The following is a 25273-nucleotide window of genomic DNA, read 5'->3' as shown; positions in this document are numbered from 1 at the left end:
ATTAGGTACGTGATAGATATATATACAATGATGGTACTGATATCTATTTCCCAGTGCCATCGCATCCGGTCAACCCTAATGATACTCAAGATCCCTTAATGAGTGGCAAGCGCACCCGCCCTGCAGAGCACCACGACAAAGAGGATATCCCATGTGCAACCAAATGAATCCAGCAAGTGGGCGAAGCCATTGACTCACCACATCCCCGAAAGGCTAATACTCAGCACTGTGTTTCTATTTATGGTGACGACGAAGAGCTTGCAGCACCACGGCCAAAGTCAACCCACCCCCGACTGGATGGGCAACAGTTCCCACCTACCAAGTCCCTGCCCCAGCGTGGCGTGATTTTTCCAGACGACAACGACCAACCGACACCACCCCAAAAACCGATGCACTGCCAGCGTCACCCTGAGTTCGATGCTCAGGACCATACCCCACCACCTCACAAACTCAAATCCAACTGTCTGGTCTCCAACACTATCAATTATGAGCAGGAAGCACTACCCCCAAAATTCAAAGCTCAGTACTCTACTGAGGTGGCCGGCTATGATGTGGCTCCAGCCTCAATGCAAGCAGGCCAACCTACACTGGATTGTGACAGAGAGGAACAGCAACCTCGACCGCGCAAGCAACAGCGTCCTGCAACCTCCATTCACCATGACAACAAGGATCAGCCTCCACGCCCAAAGCCAAAACCCAAGCCAAAACCTCGTCGCACTGCTCACGAGCATGAGGATTCAGTAAGCGAGCTCGTGACTGAGCAGTCGGGTATGACTGGGGTATGTCACTAGGACCTTTTTTTCACTCTGCTGACATCATAATTAGCAGTCCTGGCCAGCACCAGCACCGAGTTCACGCCCCTCATCCCAACTGTCTGATCTGACTGACTACGACTTCCCCCCAGAAGCTGCAAACCTTTTTGATGCCCCCCTCGCTCCCTCAAAGCAAAAAGGAAAGAAGAAAGCCATCACGGCTCTAGATGCCCCTCGAAGAACCTCCAGTCGACAAAAGAACGGTTACTAGGACTCGAACTTTATTGCTGCAGCTTCGTTCTCTATGTCTCGCTTACCTGCTTGTTGCTGCCGCTCTGGACTTTACTGCATGCCAGTGGACTTCGTTCAACTCATGTATTTTTTGATACCAGTACTATTGCACTAATACATTGCCTGTTGGGTACAAATACCTCGCATGATCTCGTGGGGCCTTCTAATGTACACAAGTCTTGAGTGATCTAGTAAGACCTAGTATTCCCTTGCAAGCCTCAGCAGCCTCGCACGATCAACCTGCCTTGCATGCCCTCGAGAGGCCATCCAAGACAGGGCTATTTCCTCGCGAGGCATCGCAGGCCTTCCAATATTCGCAAGGTCGTGTATGGTCCTGTTAGGCCATCCGAGACCTCGTCAGGTTTGGGCACTTTTGCTGATGTCGTGTGACAACAGAAGGATATTTACAGTTGTTTGTTAACGAAGGCCTTACTTTGGACGCACTGCATTTTTTTTCACAATCATAATGCGAGACAGAAAGACTTTGAAATGTTGGTCCTTGGATGCATTACTTCTCTAATGGCGCTCGCTGAACCTTGACTCTCTTATTCTAATATACATAATATCTGCACACCCAGCTCTTCTCGTTCTCCGCCGCTCCTTTTGGTCTTTGGCCTATCTGGTTTCGTGTCCTCCTTGTCCCGACTCCCCTCGGCGTGTGCACTCCAGCCGACCAGCGGAATTTTCTAATGGTAGAGCCCTGTTCTCAGCCCTTTCCTTCTCTTCGCCAGCCGATGCCAGAGCCCGAAATTATATTGCGAGGAAAGGTACCCTTGATATACCCTTAATACCCCCCTTTCCTGATCAACCGAAGGCTATCATGTCTCTATCTTAATTGTTTTGCTCTGCCCATAAGGGGCCTTTCTGGTTCTCCACAATATACGCATAAACTTGTGTCCAATCCCGGCATACATGCGTCACACCCAAGCCGTCTGTACGTGTCATCGTTCCATCGGGGTCGACGAAGAGTGGGTCTAGGGTAGTGTCAGAATTGCAAAGAATGGCCTGCCTCAAGAAGTTGAGGCAATGACCACTATGGTCATCGGGTCCGTTAATGAGGGCTTCTCGGATCATTTGCAGACAATGAATCTGGTGAAACATCGAGACACCAAACGCTCGCCCTGATAGAATTCGGGAATGGTGAGCATTTCACATGCATGGACAAAAATGGGGCGACGTTGATTTACCATTTGGTCCCAGGCGCACAAATCCGTGACCTCGTGGAAAATGATCAAGTGAATTCCACTCCAACCAGGCCATGAGCCCAGATGTACTGTAATGCTCTGTGCTGTTAAACGTCAATGCGACGGTGTCTAGGCGGAGGGGTAATTCGGTCGGATGATCGTCGTCAATGTAAGCTAGATCAAATATGTTGAGCGAGATTGAACTACCATGGCTGCCAGTGAAGACGACGACGACATACTGTACTTCCTGACATCGACGGCTGTGTGTTGCAAGTGCAGGATGGTGAGGATGTTCAATAAGATGCTGATAGCGAGAGCACTAGGCCCAAATACACGCAGTATTTCCGAGGATCGAAACATCGAGTCTGTCGTTGAATGTGATCTGAAGAAACTTCGGGTCACTTATGTGCAGTACAGAAGATAGGTGGGACAAGCAAGTACTACGACAAGTTTAATAATAGCTCGAGCCGTTGCTGGCGGGGCGACGAATACCTTGGTGCGTGTCACTTAGTCGCCGCGGAGTTGTAGGTAATCTATTATCGATTTATCACTAAGACAGTTGACTCCAATTCCTGCAAACCCTGAATCAAAATCCGCGGCAATTCACACCGAAAGGACCCCAGACTGTCATCGAGATGTGGTTTCAGTTCGTTGAGTGTCCGCTCGTTCGAAGTAGATGACGAACACGAGCGCACAGAATGTGTTCGTGGATTCGCCCGTATCACTCAGATCTTACAGGATCTTTTTTTTTTTTGATTCCATTTATGTCCATTGAGAGATAATTCTATGTAGGACAATACGTGCTAGTCTAGGGACACCCGTGTCCCAACGCATCTCTGTAGTCGCGAATGTCCCGATGTGATGCGTACCCCATCGGTCCTCCGTTCCCGCCGGCCGTTTTACAGGATCTTACTACTCGGTTCCTGCAAAACAAAATCCGAACACCCCTGAACACCAGGTGATCACTTAAAAAAAGATCAGCCTCGGCGATCCCCTGCACTTTACCAAACGATACCAAAGTTAGTCGTTGATAATGTCTTGATTGCTTCGCGCCTAAGCTATACTTTGGTAGTTAACCGCGAGGAGTATATATCTATATCGTTTTCTGCCGAATAACTAATCTATCCTATCTCCATCAGGTCGAAAGCTACACCATGGATCAGTCTGTCACCTCGACCTGTAATATGTACGGCCTCACTCACCCAACGGAGGAGATGAGAATATTTGCTCGAATTCAAGTCTACAACCGTCGCAGGCAACCTCGATGCTAACAGTCGCTTTCTTACCACACGAGAACCGCGTTGGCAACTGCGACTGCCAGCCATCTTCGAGACTGCACTTGCTCGATCTTCTGTTTCCCAGGAAGGAACACGACAGTGCCCATCAGTGCGATTCGTTGGGGTCGCTGTGTTCCAGCTGAGGCTCTTCATGCCCTCAACAGGAGTGGTAACATTCCAAATCTGGATTTCGGTGAGGGTGCCAGACGAGGTATAAGTCTTATTGGCCTGCGAGACCGTCTTCGGAAGTGGGAACAACGCTAGTCGATGTAGCAAGAGGTGAATTTAGGACCGACCTAGGTGCCACTGGTAGTACATTGAGTCCTGGAACGATATAAGTGACCGAATCGCTTCGGGGCATGGAAATCCGCTTACATTCTCGCTCAGCATAACGTGCGAGCCCGAAGTATATATTTGGTCAGGTAAGGCTTTGTTCGCCCGTACGATGGCGCTTGGGAAGTACATCTTTGGTGCTGGCCACACGGGTCCATTCATGACACAGCGTCGATGATGACTGAACGTACGTACCCTTTTGCTGTTGCCGGGGCTCGTCGATATATTCGAGACCTGGAAACTGGTTAGGCTGGCGCAATTCATAGGCATCACGCGGCCAGGAAACACTAGCAGAGGCGATATACACCGTGCATGCACAAACAATCGCGAGCACGGAGAGTCCCAGTGCAGTCCAAGTGGGCCATTCAGATGGAGAATCTGCCGTACGGTGCTCAGAAATGAACTGTTTACTGGGGAGGAGAATAGCGTCTTCAGACTCGTCTTCAGGTTGGTGCTCTAGGTCGTGCATTCGAAGAGGTGAATACGAAGCCATGAAGGTGCGTGGTATGCCTGAAAAACAGTTGTTGAACCTCTTTACTTGTCAACGGTAAAGTACCTACCTAATGGTGATTTGTCAAATGCTGCTTGGCTCAAATGCTCTAGGGGGCGAAGCGTATGCACGAGAGTAGCACTCAGAGTTGATAACCCGGAGAAGAATACCAATTGATAGTACTGTTCAGGAAGAGAGATTGGAAGATAAGGACCATATCCTAGCATATCCTACAGACTTACTTGCCTCAAGCGTGCACGCTATCCCCTTTCATTCAGAAGTCAAAAGAGCCGAAGACGTGTACCATACCTCTGTAGTCATTCAAGGTGTGGCGTCAAAGGAAGCACCAGCCTCGAGGTGCAGAGCAAACACCTGACCAGTGACTCTAACTATTTTAGTAGAGGATCAGACATCTGCGACAATGCCGGTTCTTATCGCTGTGACACAGACAACCTGGCGAATTCCAAGGGAGCTCAGCGCTCAGTCTGGACCCACTGTGGGATTCAAATGAGTAGGAAAAACACATAACCCGGCGGCAAGTACGTTCTAACTTATTTCAGCGTGTCACGAGATGATGGTGACGTGCAATGCAGCTGATTAGCTGACATGCTGCGGCTATTCAACAACATGGCACTTCTTATGCCTAACGGCAGAGCACATTGAATTGCATGTCGCAAACAGAAGATATGCAAAATAAAACGATAAGATCAGATCAGACACGATACGACACGAAGGTTTCTGTGAGCGAGTCTGTGAACTGGGTCTGAAATCCAGCTCCCCAAAGATACAAAGGCTCCACCCCCTGCATCGACTTTACGGTCAACACCTCAAGTAACACCCCATCAATCACTCTTACATCTAGACACCATGAAGCTTTCTTTGTCTCTTGTTTTTGTCACTATCGCTTTGTTACAGGTGACAGTGGCAGCGCCCATGGGGACTGCCTTTGGTATGTTCCAATGGCATGCCAGTACTATGTGTACCATGTCTCATCAGATGTGGATACAGATGTGATTTCCGACCGCTCCCCCGATGTCGAAGGTAATTTTCTAGTGCTGGCCTTGTTGTCGAGTGCTATGTTCACCTGCTTGTCAACGTAGCCACCGACGAGCGTTCCCCCGTTATGCATGGTGGAGGTAATTCTCTAATGTTACCCTTGGTTTCGAATGTTCTATTCACCCTATTTAATGCACAGCTACTTCTTACTACATTGCCGATTCAGAAGGTATGTCTTTTAAATTAGTATCGGACTTGGATTATCGACTCTTTTTAAATAATTCTCGCCGCTAGCATAATAAAGTCAGAAGTTCGGGGTTGTGGGTCACGGCAGCGAGTGAAGTTTGACTTTCCTTAGCGCAAATTGGTCTAGTAACTGTGTTTATCAATGTATTGCTATCACCATCACCTGCACTTGTCTGATCACGAGGGAATGAGTGAGGGCGCCGCCATTGCGTCACCGTGCATGTGAGGCGCTGAAGCTTCTACTGCTGTGCACTGCCTATTGGTGATAGATCGATCATCCAGACTCGTACGACCCTCGCAATACCTTCTACTACGTCTAAAACGGGGACTCCTCCAATGGCGCTGTGTCCAACAAGCTACTCAACTACTTGAAATGCGTGGAGGGAGAATAAGTTTAGTTGGGGCTGCTCTTACATCGGGGTAAATCGTTTGCAGCAGACCATTCATCAGCGAGCTCAGATTGTATGTACTCTATCTTTACCGCAAGAAAATCACGTTCTATTACAATAATTGACTCGTCTATTGAGCCTTCCTGTATATGTGCTGCATACGAACGGCATCTAGACGTACGCCCTGGAAGTTATCGTATTGTTAGAGTGCAGCATCGAGAAGATAGTGATACTGAGACTTCTAATTTGTATTTCTCGAGCTAATCCTAGTCATCTTCGGTGCCAGGTCAGATCGTCGCGCTCGAGTCTCATGCATCACACCCAAGCCGTCTGTGCCTATCAATGTGCCATCGAAGTCGACGGACAGTGGGTCGAGGGGTGCGGTAACGTATGAAAAGAATGCTTTGAAACAACCAACCAAAAGGCGGGGCGAGTAGCATGAGGCAGAGCACATCAACGGCAGCCGCAAACCTGGTAAATACATGACAGATATCATTGGGAGGGATGGGAAAAAAGTAAATTAATGACGACCTTCAGTATATTCAAGAGAAGAACAACAGCAGATAAAGAGCCAGAAACGAGTCCAGCGGCCAGCATGTCTTATTATTACATGAGGGTCGGACATTGATGTTGTAGCTGCGGGGGTAGAGGCAGCGGCAGGTGTGGTGGATGGCGTAGAGTGCGGTTGCGAAGATGACTGTGCTTGAGCTGCTCCGACAGATTGCTGGGTGACACTGGGCTTAGGAGGCCGTGAGCTGCCCGCTGGCTTCTTTTTCTCTCCCGCTTTAGCGTTCCTCTACATGATATCAGACGGTGTCGAAGATCCGAGAAGGAGAAAATAATATCAGGATGAGTCGAACGATTCGAGAAGGAAAGACATAAACATACGCGTTTTCCTTGAGCATACGGGACGTCGAATGAGCGATATTCTTGCAACTCGAACCCTGCATTATTTTGTCTGCGTTGTGACCCGGAGAGAATGTTTCGAGCCCAGCCGAGAGGACGGGGTCGGGATAGTGGATGTTGGACATCGGAGTAGGTGCGGCTGAATAACGAAGAAAGGCGACCAAGAAGTATGCGTCCATGCGGTGCTGATGAGCGGTGTTGTGATAAAAACTGAAAACATGGAGGTGAAGAAAAAAAACTGGATGGAACGCTAACGACGTACGTGAACACGATCTGGTGGGTCGTCGAAAAAGCTAGGAGGCACACGACGGGCGGCATAGCATCGTTGGACTGTAGCATCACGCTAAAGTGTATACGTTGATTTGCAATGACATGTTTGTATAAACGTGGCACGTACATCGAGTAATGCTTTGTGACCTTCCTGTGGCTTGGGGGGCGCGTTCAGTTCCTAAGATTCGAACGAAGGGAAACAACTTCTCACCTTTAGAAGGTAATCGAGGCCTGCTTCTCTCACAATCGTTGAAACATTCCACGTGTACGCGTTATTGTCCTCACAGCCAGTGGCCAGTAGCTTTCCATCTGCCGAAAACGACACACAGAGCGGATCATTTGCGTGCCGGAGGGGCGAACCTATGGGCTGGTTGTTGTCGAGGTTCCACAATCGTGCTGTCTTGTCGGACGATGTGCTTGCGAGGATGCGACCATTCGGAGATATTGCAATGGCAAAGACAGCAGAAGTACTGTGCTCGTCTAGAACGGCGACCTGCTTCCATGTTTTAGTATCCCATGTCCTAATCGAGCCATCTATTGACCCGGAGATAAGCATTTCGGTCCAAGCCAGACACCACACTGTATTTGTGTGTCCTTTGAGAATGGCGACAAGCTCGCCTGTCTTCACATCCCAGATTTTAACTGAAGATTCATTGTATCCAGCAGTCGCAATCAAGGCCATGTCTGGTGAGTAGATGACTGCATCCAAGCGTGGCTGCTCTGTCTCGATTCCGAGGATGGTGTTTCCACTCTCCACATCCCAAACCCTTGCAGTCCTATCCCAGGATCCACTTAACACTCGCCGACCATCTCGACTCCAGCAGACTGACCTCACTTGCCCTCTGTGCCCCGTCAATTTAGCGATGACCTTGCATGTATCAATGTCCCACAACCTCACTGCACCGTCTTCACCCCCGCTAACCACTTTCTTCCCCGTCCGGAGACAACGCTCTGGTCAACATTCCACTTTCTCCGTCTTTCCAGTCCTCCCCTATCTGCTTCCCGCTCTCCAAGTTCCATACCCGCAGCGAGTCATCGTCTGAACCAGTGATGATCCGTTCTCCATCTGGCAGGTGTATGACACCCCAGATAATACCAGTGTGTCCTTCAAATTTTTGGTGAGGTCCTATCGCTGATGTCCCCTCCGCCCTAGGGGTGGGTGAAGACATGGATGGCCAACTACCGAGCGCAGCGCAGTCAGCCCTCATCCATCAAACTACACAATCATCACTTACGAGAAGATGGCTCTCAGAACGACTCGACCCACGGACACAAACAAGGAGCGTTTCTGTCAAGTTAAAAACTGGAAGTTCGGGTCGTCTTCCTGGTACTTTTTACGTGCGTTCTCCTCATGTTCACTTCACAGCTTATATACTGTGCAACTGAAGCGCCCAAACCTCGTTTTTCTGTGGGGGTCTGTCCACCGGGTCCGTCGGTCGGTGTTTTCTGTCTATCCTCTCCCGTCTTCGTTCGACAAATCAAGCTTCCTCCGTCTCAGACTACTGCAACCCTTCATGCCGTAAAAGTGCAGCCCTGCCCTCGTAATAGTGCTTCATCCTGCTAAGAGGAAGCTACCCTGATTGTAAAAGTTTAAATTGTATCTCCATGGCACAAGCGTTGTATATGCTGTCATTTCCACTAGAAAAATTCTCAAGCAAGGCGCCCATTTGGTTACTCCTACACCGCATCTACGACAACCGGACTTCCACCAACGGATCAACCTTTTTCTCGATACTGGCATCGAGAGTACACGATGACGAGGACTGGATTTATCGTAACAGTATATATTTTTCCTACGTAGATCATTTCAGTCTGACTTTTGGCACTCCTGCAGTAGAACACTGTGCCTGCCCACTCGTATCATCGAGAGCGAGCTCCTCACGGACATGGATGACTAGACAGCTACCCAATGCACGCATGCGTCGATAACATCTCAATAGACTGTGGTCGTATCCCGCGTTCAGTATGGAAGGGAGACATCAAATTTTGTGTTATCTCGAGTACTTCGAGGCATAACCACTTACAAGCACCATGACAGAACGGGCACGGATACGTCTCAACACGAAATTGTTTGCGCCACGAACTTCTCACTGGGACTGGCAGGCGTCGACTCGGTGAAATTCTTCAAAGTTCAAAACATCCAACCAACGTTCCCAGAACACGAGTCTGTTCCTTTTTCTCTCCCAGCTATAACCCATGCAACTGCAAAATATATCCACCACCTGCCATCCTCGCAGTTGCTTGGTCTTCAAGAGGACTGCTTCATCCGATTCTGCCGCACGAGATACATCTAGAAGACACGGTGTATGCAGACCATTATTCGATGCTCGGAAGGGTATGTCATCTATAGAACGACGAGTTCCGTCGTTGTGTTACAGAAGAAGTGGATCGAAAAGGATAACAATGCAATGTTGACTTGGGCACACTGCATTGCATTTTTATGACACGAAACACTGGACGAGAAAGATTCTGGGAAGCTGGTCTTTGAATGCCTTCCTTCTCTATTGGCGCTCGCTGAACCTTGACTCTCTTGTCCAGCATATACACACCGAGCTCTTCTCTTCTCCGCTTTGGCCTCTCTAGTTTCGAGTCCTCAACTCCCCTCGACTTGTAGACTCCGGTCGACCAGCGGAACGCCTGTCTAATGGTAGGGCCTTGTTCTGAACCCTTTGCTTCTCTTCGCCAGCCAACGCCAGAGCCCGAAACAATGTTGTGAGGGAAGGTACCCTTGATAGTCCCCTTTCCTGATTAACAGAAGCCTGAAAATCATAGTCTTCATCCTCAAATATTTCAACATCTTCCCTCACGTCAGCAAACAACATGCAAGCAGTTCACGAGACGACAGCCAACTGACGTCAATATCTCCTTGAAAATGTAAGCGCCCAGTTTGACAGATTAAGTATAGGCGCTTGTGCCTCATAATTTTAATCAATCGTTTTGGCTGGCGTATTCACGAGTGACCGTTCAGTTATAATCGATGCCATCTTGACGATGACCAGATTCCGGACCTCGAATCCCAGGATGACAGTGCCACAGGTTCCCCAGTGCTGCACACTTCATCGAGCTCAAAGCTCAGAGCATCAGCGCCATTCTCACCGAACGCCAGCACGAGTTGGATGCAATTTAGCACGAGATTTTAAGGCTGATTACTGTCATGTACATTAAAGAGCAGAAGAAGGTTCCCCAGTCGATGAACCTGAACAAAACCCTTCCATCGACTTTCTGGCGCGGCGCGCCTATTGAAGTCTTATGTGTCCAAGAAGACCATCATCACAGCCAACAAGGTCGCTACGGGGAGGATTAAACAATGGCTCAATCTAGTGGAGAAAAGCTGCTCATACTACATCTATGCTTTCGACGCAAAGAGGCTGGTGTGTAGTAACGAGGTTGATCAAATGGTAAAGTTTAGTTACAAAACTTTGGCAGCGGTTGATTAACAAAAGGGGTAAGTATTTGGGCAAAAGCCTGAAAGGCTTTTCGGCCCGGCGCATGTGCACGAATCTAATGGTTTCAAGGTGAGCAGTGATCCCATAATACTAGGAGTGCGGTGACGCTAACGGCGAAGCTTGACACCCTTAAAAGTAGGAGAAGCACTCACACCTCGATCTAACGCACTTGGGGCATTGTATGACGTGTGAACGGTTCGAGTGCGGGGGACGCTTGGATGTAAGGTGCGATGATGACTGCATGATCATGTAGGTACAACGTGAATGCATCACTTGACCATCTGCCCATAGACTTGACGACATCGAACGGGACTCATCTCAGCAGATATTCTAGGGTTCCTCCTATTCTGAGGCCGTGCCCCTTGAGATTTGGGAGATTGGCTGTGCGTGCGATGGCGGTGAGTCTCTTGGAGAGTTCTGGTTTTGAGAGCGGTCTCATGCCTTTGGTGTGCTTCCAGGCAAACAAGTGTGCTTTACCGTCAGCCAGATTGACTCGAAAATGGTTTTCGAGTGCGGCTTTAGGGTTATAAGGCCCTTCCTGCGCTGCCCAGTAAGCATCCTCGCCTTCCGTCAGTGACATTTTCGTACTCGGAATATGGAATTTTGTAATGGGTAAGCCATTGCAATCAACTGCTGTTGAAACGTGTTCATGAGTGATATGTTTTGACGGTTTGAAGTCTTTGATAGCGGGAACTGTGAACTCCCCGAGTCTCGCAATGGTGAAAAACATGGTTGTGATACACGTGAAGACGGCGGCATCTAGTGGGTCGTCTAGATTGATGTGGGCGTGAATGGTTGATAGAATATCTACAGTGAATGGGTTGCATTTAGAGGATCTGGAGGTGGTTGGAGCGAGCGCAGTAGCGCCATCTAGGATCACTTTTAATTCCTTGGCATTGACCGTCCACGAGCGGCCATGTAGAAGGTGCCAAGCCTTTAATCCCGCCGTGTAATTGGCTAACACAGCTCCAGAGTATGATCCAGCACAGCTGGATAGAAAGGCGAGAAGGAGGGTGGGTGATACTGGGCATCGTTGTTCCTCAGGTATGCTGAGGGAGTCACAGTATACATGGAAGACTAATAAACCTGCGCCATATGTTTCTTTTGTGGTCTCTGCCCAGGACGAGCCCATCACCTCAAGAATGCGATTCAACTGTTCATCAGATATATTAACGAGCAGAGTGTTAGGTTCTGCGGATGAAGGACGACGTGTATTGCCTCCTGCTGGCAACCATTTGTGAAGTCTCTCCCGCGCTAAACAGTGGGGTCTGAGCGATGATGGGAGGGGAATGAGACCGGGTTTGTATCGATGGGGGGAAGAGGCATTCTGTGCGGATGGAGATGTGGGAGCCAAAGGGGCGCTGAAATGTACATGTGGTGCGATGGAACTACTCGGAAATGGCGTTGAATATAATTTGATCTTCTTCTGCGGCAGCAGCTCTAGCTCATTCGAACACTTGTTGCCGTATGAGGGTTCGGTTGATGAGTTTAGCAGCAGTAGGGGGGTACTTCCCATCGCAGAATAAGCGGAGCTCTGTGGGGGTGAGAGGAGCTGTCGCATTGATGACAAAGTCTCTGATTTCGAGAGGAATGTGGGTGGGAGGGAGTAGAAGGTGTTCTGGTCTATAAATTCCTCTGGAGGGGCGATCAGCAGGGTTGGATTCACTGACAACATACTCTGTATGGATTTCAAGAGGCCTGGGTAGATTGAGGATGAACTCGTGAATCCGTCTGAATACTCCATTGACCACTTTGTTCCACTGACTTCCTCTCCACTAGCCTTCGACAACGCCCGTGTTGTCGCTGTATACAATGACGTGGTTGCTAACATCAGGGAGAGAAGCGATGGTTCATACGAGTAGCTCGAAGCCAATGGCTTCGGCCCACCCAATGTCTCATGTTCCATTGGTGGCGGTCTGCCAGCCAGGTATGAGTCTCCAGGCGCGCCACCTGTCACCGATGACAATGCCAATGCCAATACTTGAGCTGGCGTCCGAAAAGGCGAGGGGAATTGAGAAACGCGCTGGTTGGCGAATGGGACGGGAAACGCCACCTGACTGTAGTAGCTCGGTCCACCAGTTGAGGTCTGGCTGTCACGAATTCCTAATACGAACCATTTTTCATTTCTCAGTTTTCCTTTGGCTACTTCCAGTACCCGAACCGGTCACGTGACTCCTCACCCTGTCACACCTTCACCTCTTCACATATCACCCGTGGTTTCTCCGATTGGCTCCCCTACTCCACAGGCTAGAACAATCTCACTTCCCAAAGAAGAACTGGTCGGAACTTGGGTTTCTGTTTAGTTGCCGTCTTACTCATTCACTTATATATCATGATGTCATACTTAGTCATCCGCAGTATTGTACAACTCTTTTCTCATTGGCTGATTTCTTTCAGACTCCTATTCAATGTTATGTATAAAAGTAGGATAGTTAGCGTAAGTACTCCTTAGACTTAACCTCTTCGTTTCCTATGCTTGTAGTGACCTAGATGTTTACGCTCAATACCATCTTGTTCACTATCCTCTCTGACCGAGTCCTAGTGGTTGTGTGCTTGCCTTCATCATTATTGGTGAATGTTGGTCATAACATTAGGTTAAGTCTATCTTACCACTCCGACTCGAACTTTATCCTGGACATCACTGTTCATGATAAACTTCACTGTGCTATTCTGCTGAGATTTATCTCGCGGATTACGTTTAATTCAATCATCATTCCCCGATGCGTTTTTGCTATACCAATCTCTTTATGTTACCTTTTTAGTAGAAGTGAACCAGGCCCTCGTCTTACTACGAGCCGCCAGTTCATAAGGATCAGTGACACTTAGGTCCTGTTTCTGTACGTCTGCAGTTAGGCCCAAAACCCTGCCAACTGTACACTACAATATCTGCTTTCTACGTAACAGAACGGCACTCGCGACTGTCCTCTCACGGTCTAAATACATTATGATAGGAACCTAGGGTGCTAAAAGTAGACCCAAAGTTCACTGTGTCTTTTGTGAACTCCTCTCGAGTTCTACATAGGTTGACGAACTGCTACACACGCTGCATTCACACCTTTGTCATCATTGCCCCACCATACAGATCCCGCCTAGTCAAGGCTAGGGCTTTCGTGCTACACAACAATGTTTCCTGTTTGGATTCCCATTGCTCCTTCTTCCATGTCTGAGAATCCAGAAGAGCCTGGGATCAACGTTTCTGAGGATACGGAAGTGATAGACGCTCCCCCAGCAGTACCAAGAGTAGCAACTCCACCCAGGGGTGCAATCCACTCTCTGGCCCCGCAAGGATGGATCAACCCATTAGGCCCATTGGCACCTGTAGGATCATCCACTACCCCAACCGCAGGCCCTTCTGCACCCTTCGGCATCTCTGGGCCTGGGTCGAGTACCATCACCCATCAGGACATTTCACACACAATCAATGCCATCGTCGTAACAGAAAGAGAGTACACCAGACACTTGATAAGCAGTCTGCAGAAGGAGATCAACGAGCTGCAAGCAGGCCTGGTGCATACAGACGACGAGATCGACTACCTGAAGATCAGGCTGAGGGACACAGAAGACAAGATCACGCTTTTGGAAACCTCACCTACAATGAAGATCCCAGGCTCTACATCTGGGACTTCAGGCTCTGATCTGAAGATGGCGAAACCAATGGACTTCACAGGAGAGAAGAACTCCATTGACATTGACACTTTCCTCACCCAGCTCGCCATCTACTTCACTGGTTACCCTGGAGCAACAGAGCAGCAGAAATGCACCTGCCTCGTTTCTTTTTGCTGGGGAGCCGCAGCCAAATGGGCGGAAAGTGTTACCCCCATGGCTCTCAGCGGCCATATCGGATCCTATGACAGCATCGTCAAGGACATGAAGGTCATGTGGACCGTCATCAACAAGGAGGAGAAGGCAACAAGAGAGTTGGAAGCTCTCCGACAAGGCAATCGTACAGTCGGGGAGTATATCTCCATCTTCCGCCAGAAGCTCGCCTTCTGTCAATTCTCCAACTATGAGTTAATGCGCAAACTCCGTCATGGATTGGACCAATGAGTCAAAAACTACTTGGCCAACATCCACCCTAATAGGAAAGACACCCTGGAGGGATTGATCAGGGAGGCACTCCTAGTCGGGCAGAACCTCAAAGAGCTTGATGATGAGAGGAAGATGAACTTCGCACCATGACAACCTTGGCAAGGCTTCACTGTTCCACCCGCACCAGCTGGAGCACCCAAGACTACGTCGCAGGGAGGAAATGTGATGGACATTGATGCAACCAGAGCAGGAGGCAGACCCTGCCCTCAAGGACAGCCGTTCAAATGCTACCGCTGCGGAGAAGAAGGGCATATGGCTCATAACTGCATGGGAAAGCCTTTTGATCCAAAGGGCAAAGGACCAGCTGTCCGTGCTGGCAAGGTAGAAGAAGTTCCAGCTGTGAAACCACTCACACTGGAAGATATTAACCGCATCGTCAACGAGAGGATCTGCCTCTCCAGCATGTACAACCCAGCGAAGAAAGAGGAACAGAAGGGTTTTTAGGGAGGTCGAAGTCGACTGCGGACTTAAATCAGAGAAATCGTTTTTCCATTCTCGGTGACTCGGCAATTATGTTTGCAGAAGTATCAGAAGTTTGTTCTGGGAATAAACGAGACCATTTCTACTTGCCAGTTACGTTGGAAGGGAAACACAAGAAAGCAGCCGTCAATGCTCTAGTAGACTGCGGAGCAACAAACCTTTTCATTAGTGAAAAATTTGTCAAAAAGAATCAAGTCCAGACCAAGCAATTGTTGCGAGCAATGTCGATCCGTAATATTGATGAAACAGACAGTTCCGCCGGACCAATTACAAGTTACACAGATTTAAAGCTTACAATAGGGGATCATGAAGAAGAAGTGGCCTTTCTAATCACGGATCTAGGTACCGATGATGTTATCATTGGCATAGATTGGCTACAATACCACAACCCCAGTATCAATTGGAATGCAGGAAAGGTGGCATTAGACCGTTGCCCAGTTAAATGTCAAGAAGCCAAGGTCAAGGTCAAAAAGATCAAGGCAAAGAAGCGAACAGCCATGAACTGTTTGATCCTTTTGGTGTTGCCTGAGTTGATACTGACAGAAGATGACGAAGATGAGGATATCGAGGAAACCTCTATCCATCATCAGGTTCAGTCGAACAGCCTCAGCTCTAAAATGTACGGACATGTGGGTACTATACCTGTCAAGCTTGAGGAAGAAGAACAATCGGACCTTGCTACTACTGTTGGACATGGAGCTACCAAGAATGTGCAGATGGAGGAGGTTGAGGATGAAGATTCATCACAAAATGTGTGGATCAGATACAAAAGCTCTGTCGCGTCAGAGTTAGCGCAGCAGGAGGAAAAGAAGAAGGAAAAGAAGCCCATAGAAGAAATGGTGCCAGACTGGCTCCATGATTATCTTAAGGTTTTCTCCGAAGAAGAGTCTACTCAATTCCCTGAGTCTAAGAAATGGGATCATAAAGTAGATCTCAAGGATCCTACTGACCTTCCCCCCAATGCGAAAGCATATCCCCTGTCCCCCACTGAAAATGACGCATGTGAGAAGTGGTTGAAGCAGGAATATGATTTGGGACGACTGAGAGATAGCGAATCTCCAGTAGCAGCTCCTTTCTTCTTTGTTGCTAAGAAGGACGGAAAGCTCAGACCCATCATGGACTATCAGAGGTTGAATGAGAAAACCATCCGAAATGCATACCCTCTCCCTCATTCTCAAGATCTCATCGATCGTCTCTCCGGTGCAAAACTCTTTTCGAAAATGGACGTTCATTGGGGTTATAACAATATTAGAATGAGAGAAGGAGACCAGTGGAAGGCCGCCTTCAAGACTCTTTTTGGACACCACGAACCAGTCGTAATGTACTTCAGCATGACGAACTCTCCAGCTACCTTCCAAACTATGATGGACCAAATCTTCCAAGATCTGAAGGAAGGCAAGGTCGTTGTAGTCTACATTGACGACATCTTGGTCTTCACCAACGATGATGTAGAGAAACATTGGAAGGTGGTACGCGAGGTACTACAGAGACTACAGGACAATGATCTCTATCTCAAACCAGAAAAGTGTTCTTTTGAGAAGAAGGAAGTGGAGTTTCTCGGTTTGATCGTCAAGGATGGACACGTCTCTATGGATCCGGTCAAGGTTAAAGGAGTTCAGGAATGGCCCACTCCTATCCGTGTCAAGGACATTCAATGATTCATGGGATTTGTGAACTTTTATCGTCGATTCATTCTCGGTTTCTCAAACATTGCCAGGCCCATGAATGAACTCATCAGGAAGAATGTACCATGGGAATGGACAGACAAACAGGAGAAGGCTTTCAGAACCCTCAAAGACAATTTCTCTTCTGCACCAGTGCTAGTTATGCCAGATGCAAATAAAAAACAGAAGATAGAGAGCGATGCATCAGACTATGCTACTGGTGGCATACTTTTGCAGTTGGAAGAAGATGGACTATGGCATCCAGTGGCCTTTTTCAGCAAATCAATGCAGGATGCAGAGGCTATCATATGTGCATTGGAAGAGTGGAGGCATTATGTGCAGGGCACACCTCATCCGGTAGAGATCTGGACGGACCATAAAAACCTCGAGTACTTCATGACAAGCCAGAAGTTAACTCGTAGACAGGCAAGATGGTCCTTGTTCCTTGCAGAGTACAACTTCATTCTGCAACACAAACCGGGAAAGGTTAATGACACTGCCGACGCTCTGTCCAGGAGGCCAGACCACAGAGGGGGGGTAGAAAATGACAATTCCGATCACATGCTTCTGAAACCCGAGTTTTTTCATATCAAAGCCGCAAAAAGAGGTCAGATTCTGATAGAAGGAGAGCATTCGCTGTTGAAGCGTATCAGAAACTGTACCAATTTAGATCCAGAAGTCCGAAATGCTATCAAAACTCTGAAGAAAGCCCCCATGCAGTTGAGAAGAGGATTGGAAGAGTGGAATACGGAGGATGGACTTATTCTGTTCAGAGGATTGGTCTACGTTCCCAATAATAAGGAAATTCATCGCTCAGTGCTAGAGATCTTCCACGACTCACCTGCAGCAGGACACATGGGACGTGCCAAGACTCTTGAACTTGTCTTGTGGAACTATTGGTGGCCTCAGATGCAGAAGTGGGTCAACGACTATGTAGATGGATGTGATTGATGCAAGCAAATGAATGTGCTACCATCAAAACCCCATGGACTGTTGGAGCCAAACGAAATTCCAGAAGGGCCATGGCAAACCATTAGCTGTGACCTCATCACCAATCTACCCATCTCCCAGGGCAAAGACAGTATTTTGGTAGTCGTTGATCATTTCACAAAGCAAGCACACCTTGCTCCGACCACCAAAGATGTTAATTCCAAGGGAATCATGGACTTATTTCTTAATCACGTATGGAAGTTACATGGAACACCAAAGAAGGTGATCTCGGATAGGGGAACACAGTTTGTGTCCAAGTTCATGCAGGAAGTCTCGAAAAGACTAGGAACCAAGTGGTCCATGTCAACACCATATCACCCACAGACTGACGGACAAACGGAACGAGTTAATCAAGAAGTCGAGCAGTACCTATGACTCTTCACATCTTACCGTCAATCTGATTGGGTTTCTTGGCTTCCAATTGCTGAATTCACGCATAACAACTCCATAACAGTCACTGGACATTCCCCATTCAAATGTGTCTATGGCTATAATCCCGAGTTCACGATTTCCCCTAATTCTTCCAACACAATTCCACAAGCCAATCAAAGAGTAGCTGAGATGAAAGAGGCACAAGAAGAGACAAAGGTGATGCTAGAAATAGTGAATGATCGAATGAAAGCACTTTTATGATCATAAAGTAAAAGACGCACCAGAATTCAAGCCAGGCGACAAGGTATGGTTAGATGCGACAAATATCAAACAACGTCATCTGAGCCAGAAATTGTCCGACTGCCGTCTGGGACCATTTGAAATCGAAGAAAAGACTGGCGAGTTAAACTACAAGTTAAAACTCCCTGTTAAATGTTGCATTCACCCAGTCTTCCATGTATCGCTGCTCACCCCGCATCAAACCTCTCAACTTGTCGATCGCCCACCGCAAAAGTGTCCACCACCGGAGATTGTTGACCAAGTCCCAGAATATGAAGCAGAGCAAATATTGCAAAGCCACCTATACAGACGCAAGTTGCAGTATTTAGTAAAATGGAAAGGATATGCAGAAGAAGAAGCAACATGGCAGTCAGAGGAAGATGTGAAGAACACGCTGCTTATTGTAGCCGACTTTTATGCAGAGAACCCAAATGCGGTTAAATCGGCGTGAATCTCCGCTTCAATTCTGACGACCCCTGACTTCCTCGAATGGAGACAGAAAAATATATGACCATCTTACATTTGCGAGGACGCTCATCCTAGAAAGGGGGTAATGTCACGAATTCCTAATACGAACCATTTTTCATTTCTCAGTTTTCCTTTGGCTACTTCCAGTACCCGAACCGGTCACGTGACTCCTCACCCTGTCACACCTTCACCTCTTCACATATCACCCGTGGTTTCTCCGATTGGCTCCCCTACTCCACAGGCTAGAACAATCTCACTTCCCAAAGAAGAACTGGTCGGAACTTGGGTTTCTGTTTAGTTGCCGTCTTACTCATTCACTTATATATCATGATGTCATACTTAGTCATCCGCAGTATTGTACAACTCTTTTCTCATTGGCTGATTTCTTTCAGACTCCTATTCAATGTTATGTATAAAAGTAGGATAGTTAGCGTAAGTACTCCTTAGACTTAACCTCTTCGTTTCCTATGCTTGTAGTGACCTAGATGTTTACGCTCAATACCATCTTGTTCACTATCCTCTCTGACCGAGTCCTAGTGGTTGTGTGCTCACCTTCATCATTATTGGTGAATGTTGGTCATAACACTGGCTCAACTTCTCTGTCAGGACGCTGTGGGAGGTAAGGCTTTTTTCAATATACCGAAATGGTTCTCTCGAGGCTAGTTAGGTAAGCTCTTCCTCTTATCGCAGCTGTGCACACATGCATCAATTTTCCGTAAAGCTTAAGTACTTCATCTAGTACGTGCGTAGGTTTCTTCCGCCATATGTGGATGGCCATAAGGTATTTTTCGACCTTTGGTTGGCTTAACGAGACTATGTGCAGCCCAACGTCCCATTTAAACCCAATGTAGAGGGAATGGGAGGCATACGGTTGATCTTTGGTCGGTTCCCATATGATTCCTAAGTTCGTCGAGGCATCATCGATGTCTTGGAGGTTGTGTGAGAATAGGAGATCATGTTCTGATCTCGGTGAGTTACTGGAAAAGTCTGTGATTGGTTGGGAACAATCTTTGCTAAATTCTTCTACTGAGCCGTCATCGAAAATGTGGCCGCCAAACCATAACCTGCTTCCAGACTGATGCATTCCATGTTTGGCTAGATTAAGGTGCCATCCCGCACATTTGCGGTTGTATTCTTCTAGGTACTGCTTTCGGATCCTAAAGAAAATGTGGTCATCGACCCATTTGTCTAAAGGACCGATACCTCGGTGTCATAGGACTTCAGCACTAGCATCAGCTACGAGGCCATAGGCACCGGCCGCTGGTGTTGATCCAAAGGCCGTGCACGTGTCAACACAGAACTCGGTGTTCGAGGTGCGTACTATGGCCGCGGGCCATTGAGAGGGGTGTAGCAGGATGGTATGATAGGCTTCAGCAACATCATGAGTTGCTACCCTCTGAACCTGGGGGGAGTCTCAAAATAAGTAGATAAATGATTGAAAACTTTCCCCAAGTAGTGGGGAAATCATTGGCATCAATAAACGAATTAATAGATGGGTTAGGGAATTGGGGGATGGAGGAATGGGGAAAGGAAAAGTTTTGTATTAGTCTAAACTTGCCTGGCTTGCCAGGTTTCGGGATGATAGAGAGGGGGGAAGACTGAAATGGTCCAATGAGTTTTAAAAGAGTGTCAGCAGGAAAGGGTCCTATGTAACGTGTTTTCCAGAGTTCTTTAAGTACATTGGCATCAAATTGATCTTTGTATGTAATGATGGAGTCTTTATTAGGGGGTGATTGCGTGGAAGTTATAGTAGGAAAGTTTAAATTAAAACCGGAGTGCAGACCTTCTAGAACTTTCGCAAAATGTGGCAAGAGGTCAGCATTTTGTAGTTCTTTGGTCCAGGCCTCCACCTTGTATGGCGTGAGAGGATTAGATCTTCTGCGCTGTAGGGCAGCACTAGGCACCATGAGTGATAGCGCCGCACCCTGAGCAAACATGACGGGAATCGTGCTTGGTGCTATCGCATCCTTCGTCACGCTGCCACCCTGTGCAGAGTTGCTTGCCTTCCTCAGTCCACAGTGCTTTGTTGATTCATTCTGCGATGGTGTCGTGTTTACCATCCCACGTGAGAGTTGCTGAGCATTCAATGGTGCGGTGGGGGTTTCATCCAAGGCAGATGGTGCAGCAAGGGAGTGGTGCATTGGGATCTCGAAACATTTTGAGTTTCTTACTGGACTTCATGTCTGGGGATGGAGGCGGCGAGCGCTTTTGGGAGCTGGTAGTGCAATTATGTTGTTGTTGGGTTCTGCTGGTTGTTGTTGTGGTCAGGGCATGAGACTACACCAAAGAGGATTCGGTTTCATTATGGGGGGGGAAAAAAGGGGGGGGGGTTGCGATGATGCGCAGTGTTGATGAAGGTTGTGAGAGTAAGGGGGGTATTGGTGGCGCGCGGTGGCCAATGTTTAAAGCAGTGGAGGATTGAGCCGTGATGGCCAGGGTGTTTGGAAACCCAAGGGTGGGATAGGGCATGATGTCCAGGTGTGAAAGGGTTGTTTGGGCGTGATGCCAAACATTGTGTCAATGTGATGATCGTGGAACATGAGGGGGAGAAGTGGGGGGGGGGGGGGGGGGAACGAAGTGTATTTAGTATGATATTTGTGTCGGGTTTATGACTATAAAAACATACCTGGATGGATAATTGCTGAATTCTGAACTGGTTGAAAATTGTCTCTCGAGATTCATCTAGGAGATCTTGGTTGATCCTCGCTAGACTCCAGCTGTTGGAGCTACCAATAGCTAGATGCCAATGGCGTCTCTGTTGCGCCTGATATAACAGTAGCGCTCGTTGTTTATGAGTGTCGAAGTCGTGGCACCAACGATGATTCTGTAGGGCGGACCAGAACGCAATGTACATATTCACTCTGTCGTTGGGCCAATCGTTTTCCTTCATCAGCGCTATCATTCTAGGGGCTGCCTCATTAAACTGTTCCCAGGTGAGATTTTCGTCCTTCACAATCTGTGCTTTGGGATCCCATGCAGTGCCTGCAGGAATCCACTTGTGTAGACCGTCCACGGTGGGTAGCATAATGAGCACATCTTCATTGGCCGTAAATACCATTCGAGAGGCTTCTTCGAGACCGCTGTTCATAAAGTAGAAGAGCTCGCAGAATTCTCCGGATTTCATTCTGCGAATAGCATATTGGCACGGAAGGATGATGGGGTTGGACAGAATATCAATGTTGCGGATTGGAGTATATTTAGATTTATTTTTCTTGCGCTCTTCTAAGATGGCGGCTTCCTGTTCTGCTAGAAGAGTTTGTTGGCGCTGGTCTTCAGCTTCGGCAGCTTGTCTGTGTTCAGCTTCAGCTGTGTGAGCTTCTTCTTGTAGTCTAGCATTCCAGTAAATTTTGTCTGTATTGTTTTGGATTCGCCAGAGGCTGGCAAGAAGTTCTGCTGCTTGCTGTTCGTCTACTGTGTCGTTGACAAGCTGAGCGTGTGCTTCCACGTGTTCGTTTGATTGGAAATCTGGAACGATGGCCAAATTAGGGTTCTCTGCAAGGAGGGGCATTGCAGTAAATAGTATTGTAAAGAAAGACAGGAAGAGATAGAGTAGACAATATGAGAAAACTAATAGCGAGCTGCTGATGCTTGATTACTGACGTGGGTCGGAACAAGGTGCATTGCGCCACTCTGCTTACTCATGCATAGACTTAATTCTGCGCTAGCCGAGGCACGAGGCTAGCGCAGAAAGCCAGTATACCTCCTTCTTGGCACCAAACTCTAGTACCCTCAAACTTTAATAGGAGCGCAATACCAGTGGAGTTTTACATATTGAAAGTCATCACGTGTTGGAGTTGACAAGTCGTTCGGCCCGATACACTATTTCGGATGCGATATGTTTCCAGCTCGTATGTTTCACATTTATTTACATTAACAGTTTCTACTAGCTACACGCCAGACGACAGACGTCTGACAGACTTATACCATGCGCGCAGCGCGTTATCCGTTTATCCTATCTACTTGCGATAGTATTTAGCTACCTACAGTATGTGTTTGGGACCTCAGGCGTTGATTCACACTTGTGTGCGCAACTGCATCTACGAAAGCTCTAATACTAAAATCACGGCCATAATATACAAAGTTGATGCGTTGGACTCCAGTCAGTCCAGTGATAGGGAGATCGGAGGAAAAGGATTTATAAAATCGTACATAGCCCAAGAGTGACGTGCATGGACGTGCTAATGACGAGGACTGTGGTATCGTACAAAAGAAAGTCAGAAAATTCGCAGTGTGAGTAGGCAGGGACATCAACAAGGAGATCTAAATTCGAAGCAAACTGCTAAAACACGACTGAAGAGCCTCAGAATTAATTTCAATTGTTGGCATATTCAGCAGATGCACAACACATGAAAAGCCAGAAACGAGTCCAGCGGCCAGCATGTCCTATTGTTATATCAGGGGGCGAGGTTGGCGATGTTGTGGCTGCAGAAGTAGCGATGAATGCAGGTGACGTGGTGACAGCAGCATGTAGTTGCGAAGATGGCTGGAGGTGAGTGGCACTACTAGATTGCTGGCTGACACTGCTCTGTGAGATGCCTGCAGTAGCGTTCGTCAATGTCAATGGAATTGGCCTTCGTTTCTCTCTTGCTGAAGCGTTCCTCTAAACGATGTTAGGTGGAGTTGAACATTCGAAGAAGAGAAACATACACGTTTCTCCTGTGCAAACGGGACGTCAACTTCTGCTGAGCGACACTGGGGTAAATCGGTGCCTGCATCATTTGGTGTCTCAGTGAGTCGAGCCCAGTCGAGAGGACGGGGCCGGGATGGCGTATCGTGGGCGTCGGAGTGGGTGCGGCTGAATATCGAAGAAATGCGACCAAGAAATGTGCGTCCATGCGGTGCTGAGGAGCGGTGTCGTGAAGAGAACTGAACGAATGATGTGAGGAAAAAAACGACTGGTCGAGATACTAACGACGTACATGAGCACGATCTGGCGAGTCGTTGAAAAAGCTGGCAGGAGGCACATAACGAGCGTCTGGGCGTCGTTGGATCGTAGGACGTCGCGTAGCATCACGCTGAAGTGCATACATTAATCTGCTATGAGATATTTGTATAAACGTGCCACGTACATCGAGTAACGCCTTGTTACTGTCCTGCAGTTGGAAGGGCGCGTTCAGTTCCTGAGACTAGAATGAGCTACACCTTCTCACCTTTAGAAGGTCGTCAAGGCCAGCGTCTCTAACAATCGTAGCAACATCCCATGTGTACGTGTTATTGTCAGCGCAGCCAGTCGCTAGTAGATTTCCATCCTCCGAAAATGACACGCAGCCCACTGCACCTGGATGCTTGAGGGGCGAAGTGATGGGCTGGCCGTTATTGAGATTCCACAATAGTGTTGTATCATCGAGCGAACCGCTTGCGAGGATGCGGCCATTCGGAGATATTGCAAGGGCAATGACACGGTTGGTGTGCTCGTCTAGAATAGCGAGCTGCTTCCAGGTTGTTGTGTTCCATGTCCTAATCGAGTGATCATGTGACCCGGAGATAAGCGTCTTTCCGTCCATGGTCCAGGCAAGGCAGCAGACTTTATCTTTGTGTCCTTTAAGAGCGGCGACCAGCTCGCCTGTCTTGGCCTTCCAGATTTTGATGAAGTATTCGTCCGTGTGGTATCCACCAGTCGCAAACATGGTCATGTCAGGCGAGTAGACGACCGCGTTCAATTCCGTGTACCGTGACGAGCCAGTCTTGATTGGTGCGTGGATGGTCTCCCCGCTTTCCACATTCCATTGCCTTGCTGTCCTATCATCTGATCCGCTTAACACTCGCTGACCATCTTGACTCCAGCAGACAGAAGTCACACCCTCTCTGTGCCCCGTCAATTTTGCAATGACCTTGCATGTGTCGATGTCCCACAACCTCACTGCACAGTCTTCGCTTCCGCTAACCACTTTCTTCCCGTCCGGAGACAACGCTATGGTCCACACTCGAGTTTCCCCATCCCGCCAGTCCCTCCCTATCTGTTTCCCGCTCTCCAAGTTCCATACCCGCAGTGAGCCGTCCCTTGAACAAGTGATGATTCGCTCTCCGTCTGGTAGGTGTATGACGCCCCAGACATGAGCGGTGTGTCCTTCAAATTTCTGCCGAGGTGCTATCGCTGATGTCCCCTCCGCGCTAGCGGTGAGTGAAGACATACCCCAGAATTCTAGCTATTGAGTGCAGCACACTCTCAGCCTTCATCTATCAAAGTACGCAATCACTTACCAAGATGATGTTTTCAAAAGGACTCGACACACAGGCAAGGGGCGTTTCGGTCGAGTCGCAGTTGAGTCCACTGGGAATTCGGTGGTACGTTTTAGGTGCCTTATCCATCATAGTTTATATCCATCATAGGGCCTAGGCAGTGCAGCTGAG

At 48.1% G+C, this 25273-nt stretch overlaps 6 protein-coding genes across 6 annotated transcripts; 1 reads left to right on the top strand and 5 right to left on the bottom strand.

Annotated features, from left to right (window-relative positions):
• Nucleotides 1-1508: 1508 nt before the first annotated feature.
• On the bottom strand, nucleotides 1509-3032 carry EDB91DRAFT_1228182 (uncharacterized protein). The gene is made up of 4 exons (XM_041321018.1): nucleotides 2787-3032; nucleotides 2467-2723; nucleotides 2231-2401; nucleotides 1509-2164 (listed from the first exon to the last, which is right to left on the bottom strand). The coding sequence occupies exons 2-4, from the start codon at nucleotides 2585-2587 to the stop codon at nucleotides 1875-1877; spliced, it is 582 nt and encodes a 193-aa protein (XP_041172379.1). The 5' UTR covers nucleotides 2588-2723; nucleotides 2787-3032; the 3' UTR covers nucleotides 1509-1874.
• Nucleotides 3033-3291: 259 nt separating this feature from the next.
• On the bottom strand, nucleotides 3292-3969 carry EDB91DRAFT_1160518 (uncharacterized protein; the record flags this gene model as incomplete). The annotated part of the gene is made up of 4 exons (XM_041319794.1): nucleotides 3292-3374; nucleotides 3430-3541; nucleotides 3567-3643; nucleotides 3801-3969. 4 exons carry the CDS (start codon nucleotides 3967-3969, stop codon nucleotides 3349-3351), a joined length of 384 nt encoding a protein of 127 aa, XP_041172378.1. The 3' UTR covers nucleotides 3292-3348.
• A 63-nt stretch (nucleotides 3970-4032) lies between these two features.
• On the bottom strand, nucleotides 4033-4596 carry EDB91DRAFT_1339135 (uncharacterized protein; the record flags this gene model as incomplete). Its single annotated transcript, XM_041325655.1, has 2 exons — nucleotides 4398-4596; nucleotides 4033-4347 (listed from the first exon to the last, which is right to left on the bottom strand). Coding segments are annotated over exons 1-2 (471 nt in total), but the record flags the coding sequence as incomplete, so codon positions are not given.
• A 479-nt stretch (nucleotides 4597-5075) lies between these two features.
• Nucleotides 5076-5691, top strand: EDB91DRAFT_843042 (uncharacterized protein). Its single transcript, XM_041328585.1, has 4 exons — nucleotides 5076-5276; nucleotides 5336-5368; nucleotides 5428-5463; nucleotides 5523-5691. Exons 1-4 carry the CDS (start codon nucleotides 5195-5197, stop codon nucleotides 5615-5617), a joined length of 246 nt encoding a protein of 81 aa, XP_041172376.1. The 5' UTR covers nucleotides 5076-5194; the 3' UTR covers nucleotides 5618-5691.
• Nucleotides 5692-21658: 15967 nt separating this feature from the next.
• On the bottom strand, nucleotides 21659-22430 carry EDB91DRAFT_1239297 (uncharacterized protein; the record flags this gene model as incomplete). The annotated part of the gene is made up of 2 exons (XM_041321836.1): nucleotides 21659-21746; nucleotides 21775-22430. The coding sequence occupies 2 exons, from the start codon at nucleotides 22428-22430 to the stop codon at nucleotides 21659-21661; spliced, it is 744 nt and encodes a 247-aa protein (XP_041172375.1).
• A 483-nt stretch (nucleotides 22431-22913) lies between these two features.
• EDB91DRAFT_1160502 (WD40-repeat-containing domain protein) lies at nucleotides 22914-24713 on the bottom strand. Its single transcript, XM_041319793.1, has 5 exons — nucleotides 24073-24713; nucleotides 23992-24015; nucleotides 23842-23937; nucleotides 23570-23788; nucleotides 22914-23522 (listed from the first exon to the last, which is right to left on the bottom strand). The coding sequence occupies exons 1-5, from the start codon at nucleotides 24553-24555 to the stop codon at nucleotides 23235-23237; spliced, it is 1110 nt and encodes a 369-aa protein (XP_041172374.1). The 5' UTR covers nucleotides 24556-24713; the 3' UTR covers nucleotides 22914-23234.
• Nucleotides 24714-25273: the final 560 nt, after the last annotated feature.

The sequence above is a fragment of the Suillus paluster genome (genome assembly GCF_016628075.1).
Source record: "Suillus paluster strain FC165 chromosome Unknown EDB91scaffold_82, whole genome shotgun sequence".
Taxonomy (NCBI): Eukaryota; Fungi; Basidiomycota; class Agaricomycetes; order Boletales; family Suillaceae; genus Suillus; species Suillus paluster.
Note: the sequence above shows the minus strand (reverse complement) of the source record. Positions and strands in the feature narration are given on the sequence as shown.

Excerpts from the sequence above, each read along its gene's own strand:
- EDB91DRAFT_1228182 (XM_041321018.1), bottom strand. The coding sequence starts at position 2,587 with ATGTTTCGATCCTCGGAAATACTGCGTGTATTTGGGCCTAGTGCTCTC. Across the intron at positions 2,402-2,466 it reads CGTCGATGTCAGGAAGTACA|CTTACATTGACGACGATCAT; the intron begins GTATGTCGTCGT and ends TATTTGATCTAG. Across the intron at positions 2,165-2,230 it reads TGTGCGCCTGGGACCAAATG|GGCGAGCGTTTGGTGTCTCG; the intron begins GTAAATCAACGT and ends GAATTCTATCAG.
- EDB91DRAFT_843042 (XM_041328585.1), top strand. The coding sequence starts at position 5,195 with ATGAAGCTTTCTTTGTCTCTTGTTTTTGTCACTATCGCTTTGTTACAG. Across the intron at positions 5,277-5,335 it reads GCCCATGGGGACTGCCTTTG|ATGTGATTTCCGACCGCTCC; the intron begins GTATGTTCCAAT and ends ATGTGGATACAG. Across the intron at positions 5,464-5,522 it reads CCCCGTTATGCATGGTGGAG|CTACTTCTTACTACATTGCC; the intron begins GTAATTCTCTAA and ends TTTAATGCACAG.
- EDB91DRAFT_1160502 (XM_041319793.1), bottom strand. The coding sequence starts at position 24,555 with ATGACCATGTTTGCGACTGGTGGATACCACACGGACGAATACTTCATC. Across the intron at positions 23,938-23,991 it reads GTAACAAGGCGTTACTCGAT|CGTGATGCTACGCGACGTCC; the intron begins GTACGTGGCACG and ends TATGCACTTCAG. Across the intron at positions 23,789-23,841 it reads ACTCGCCAGATCGTGCTCAT|TTCTCTTCACGACACCGCTC; the intron begins GTACGTCGTTAG and ends TCATTCGTTCAG.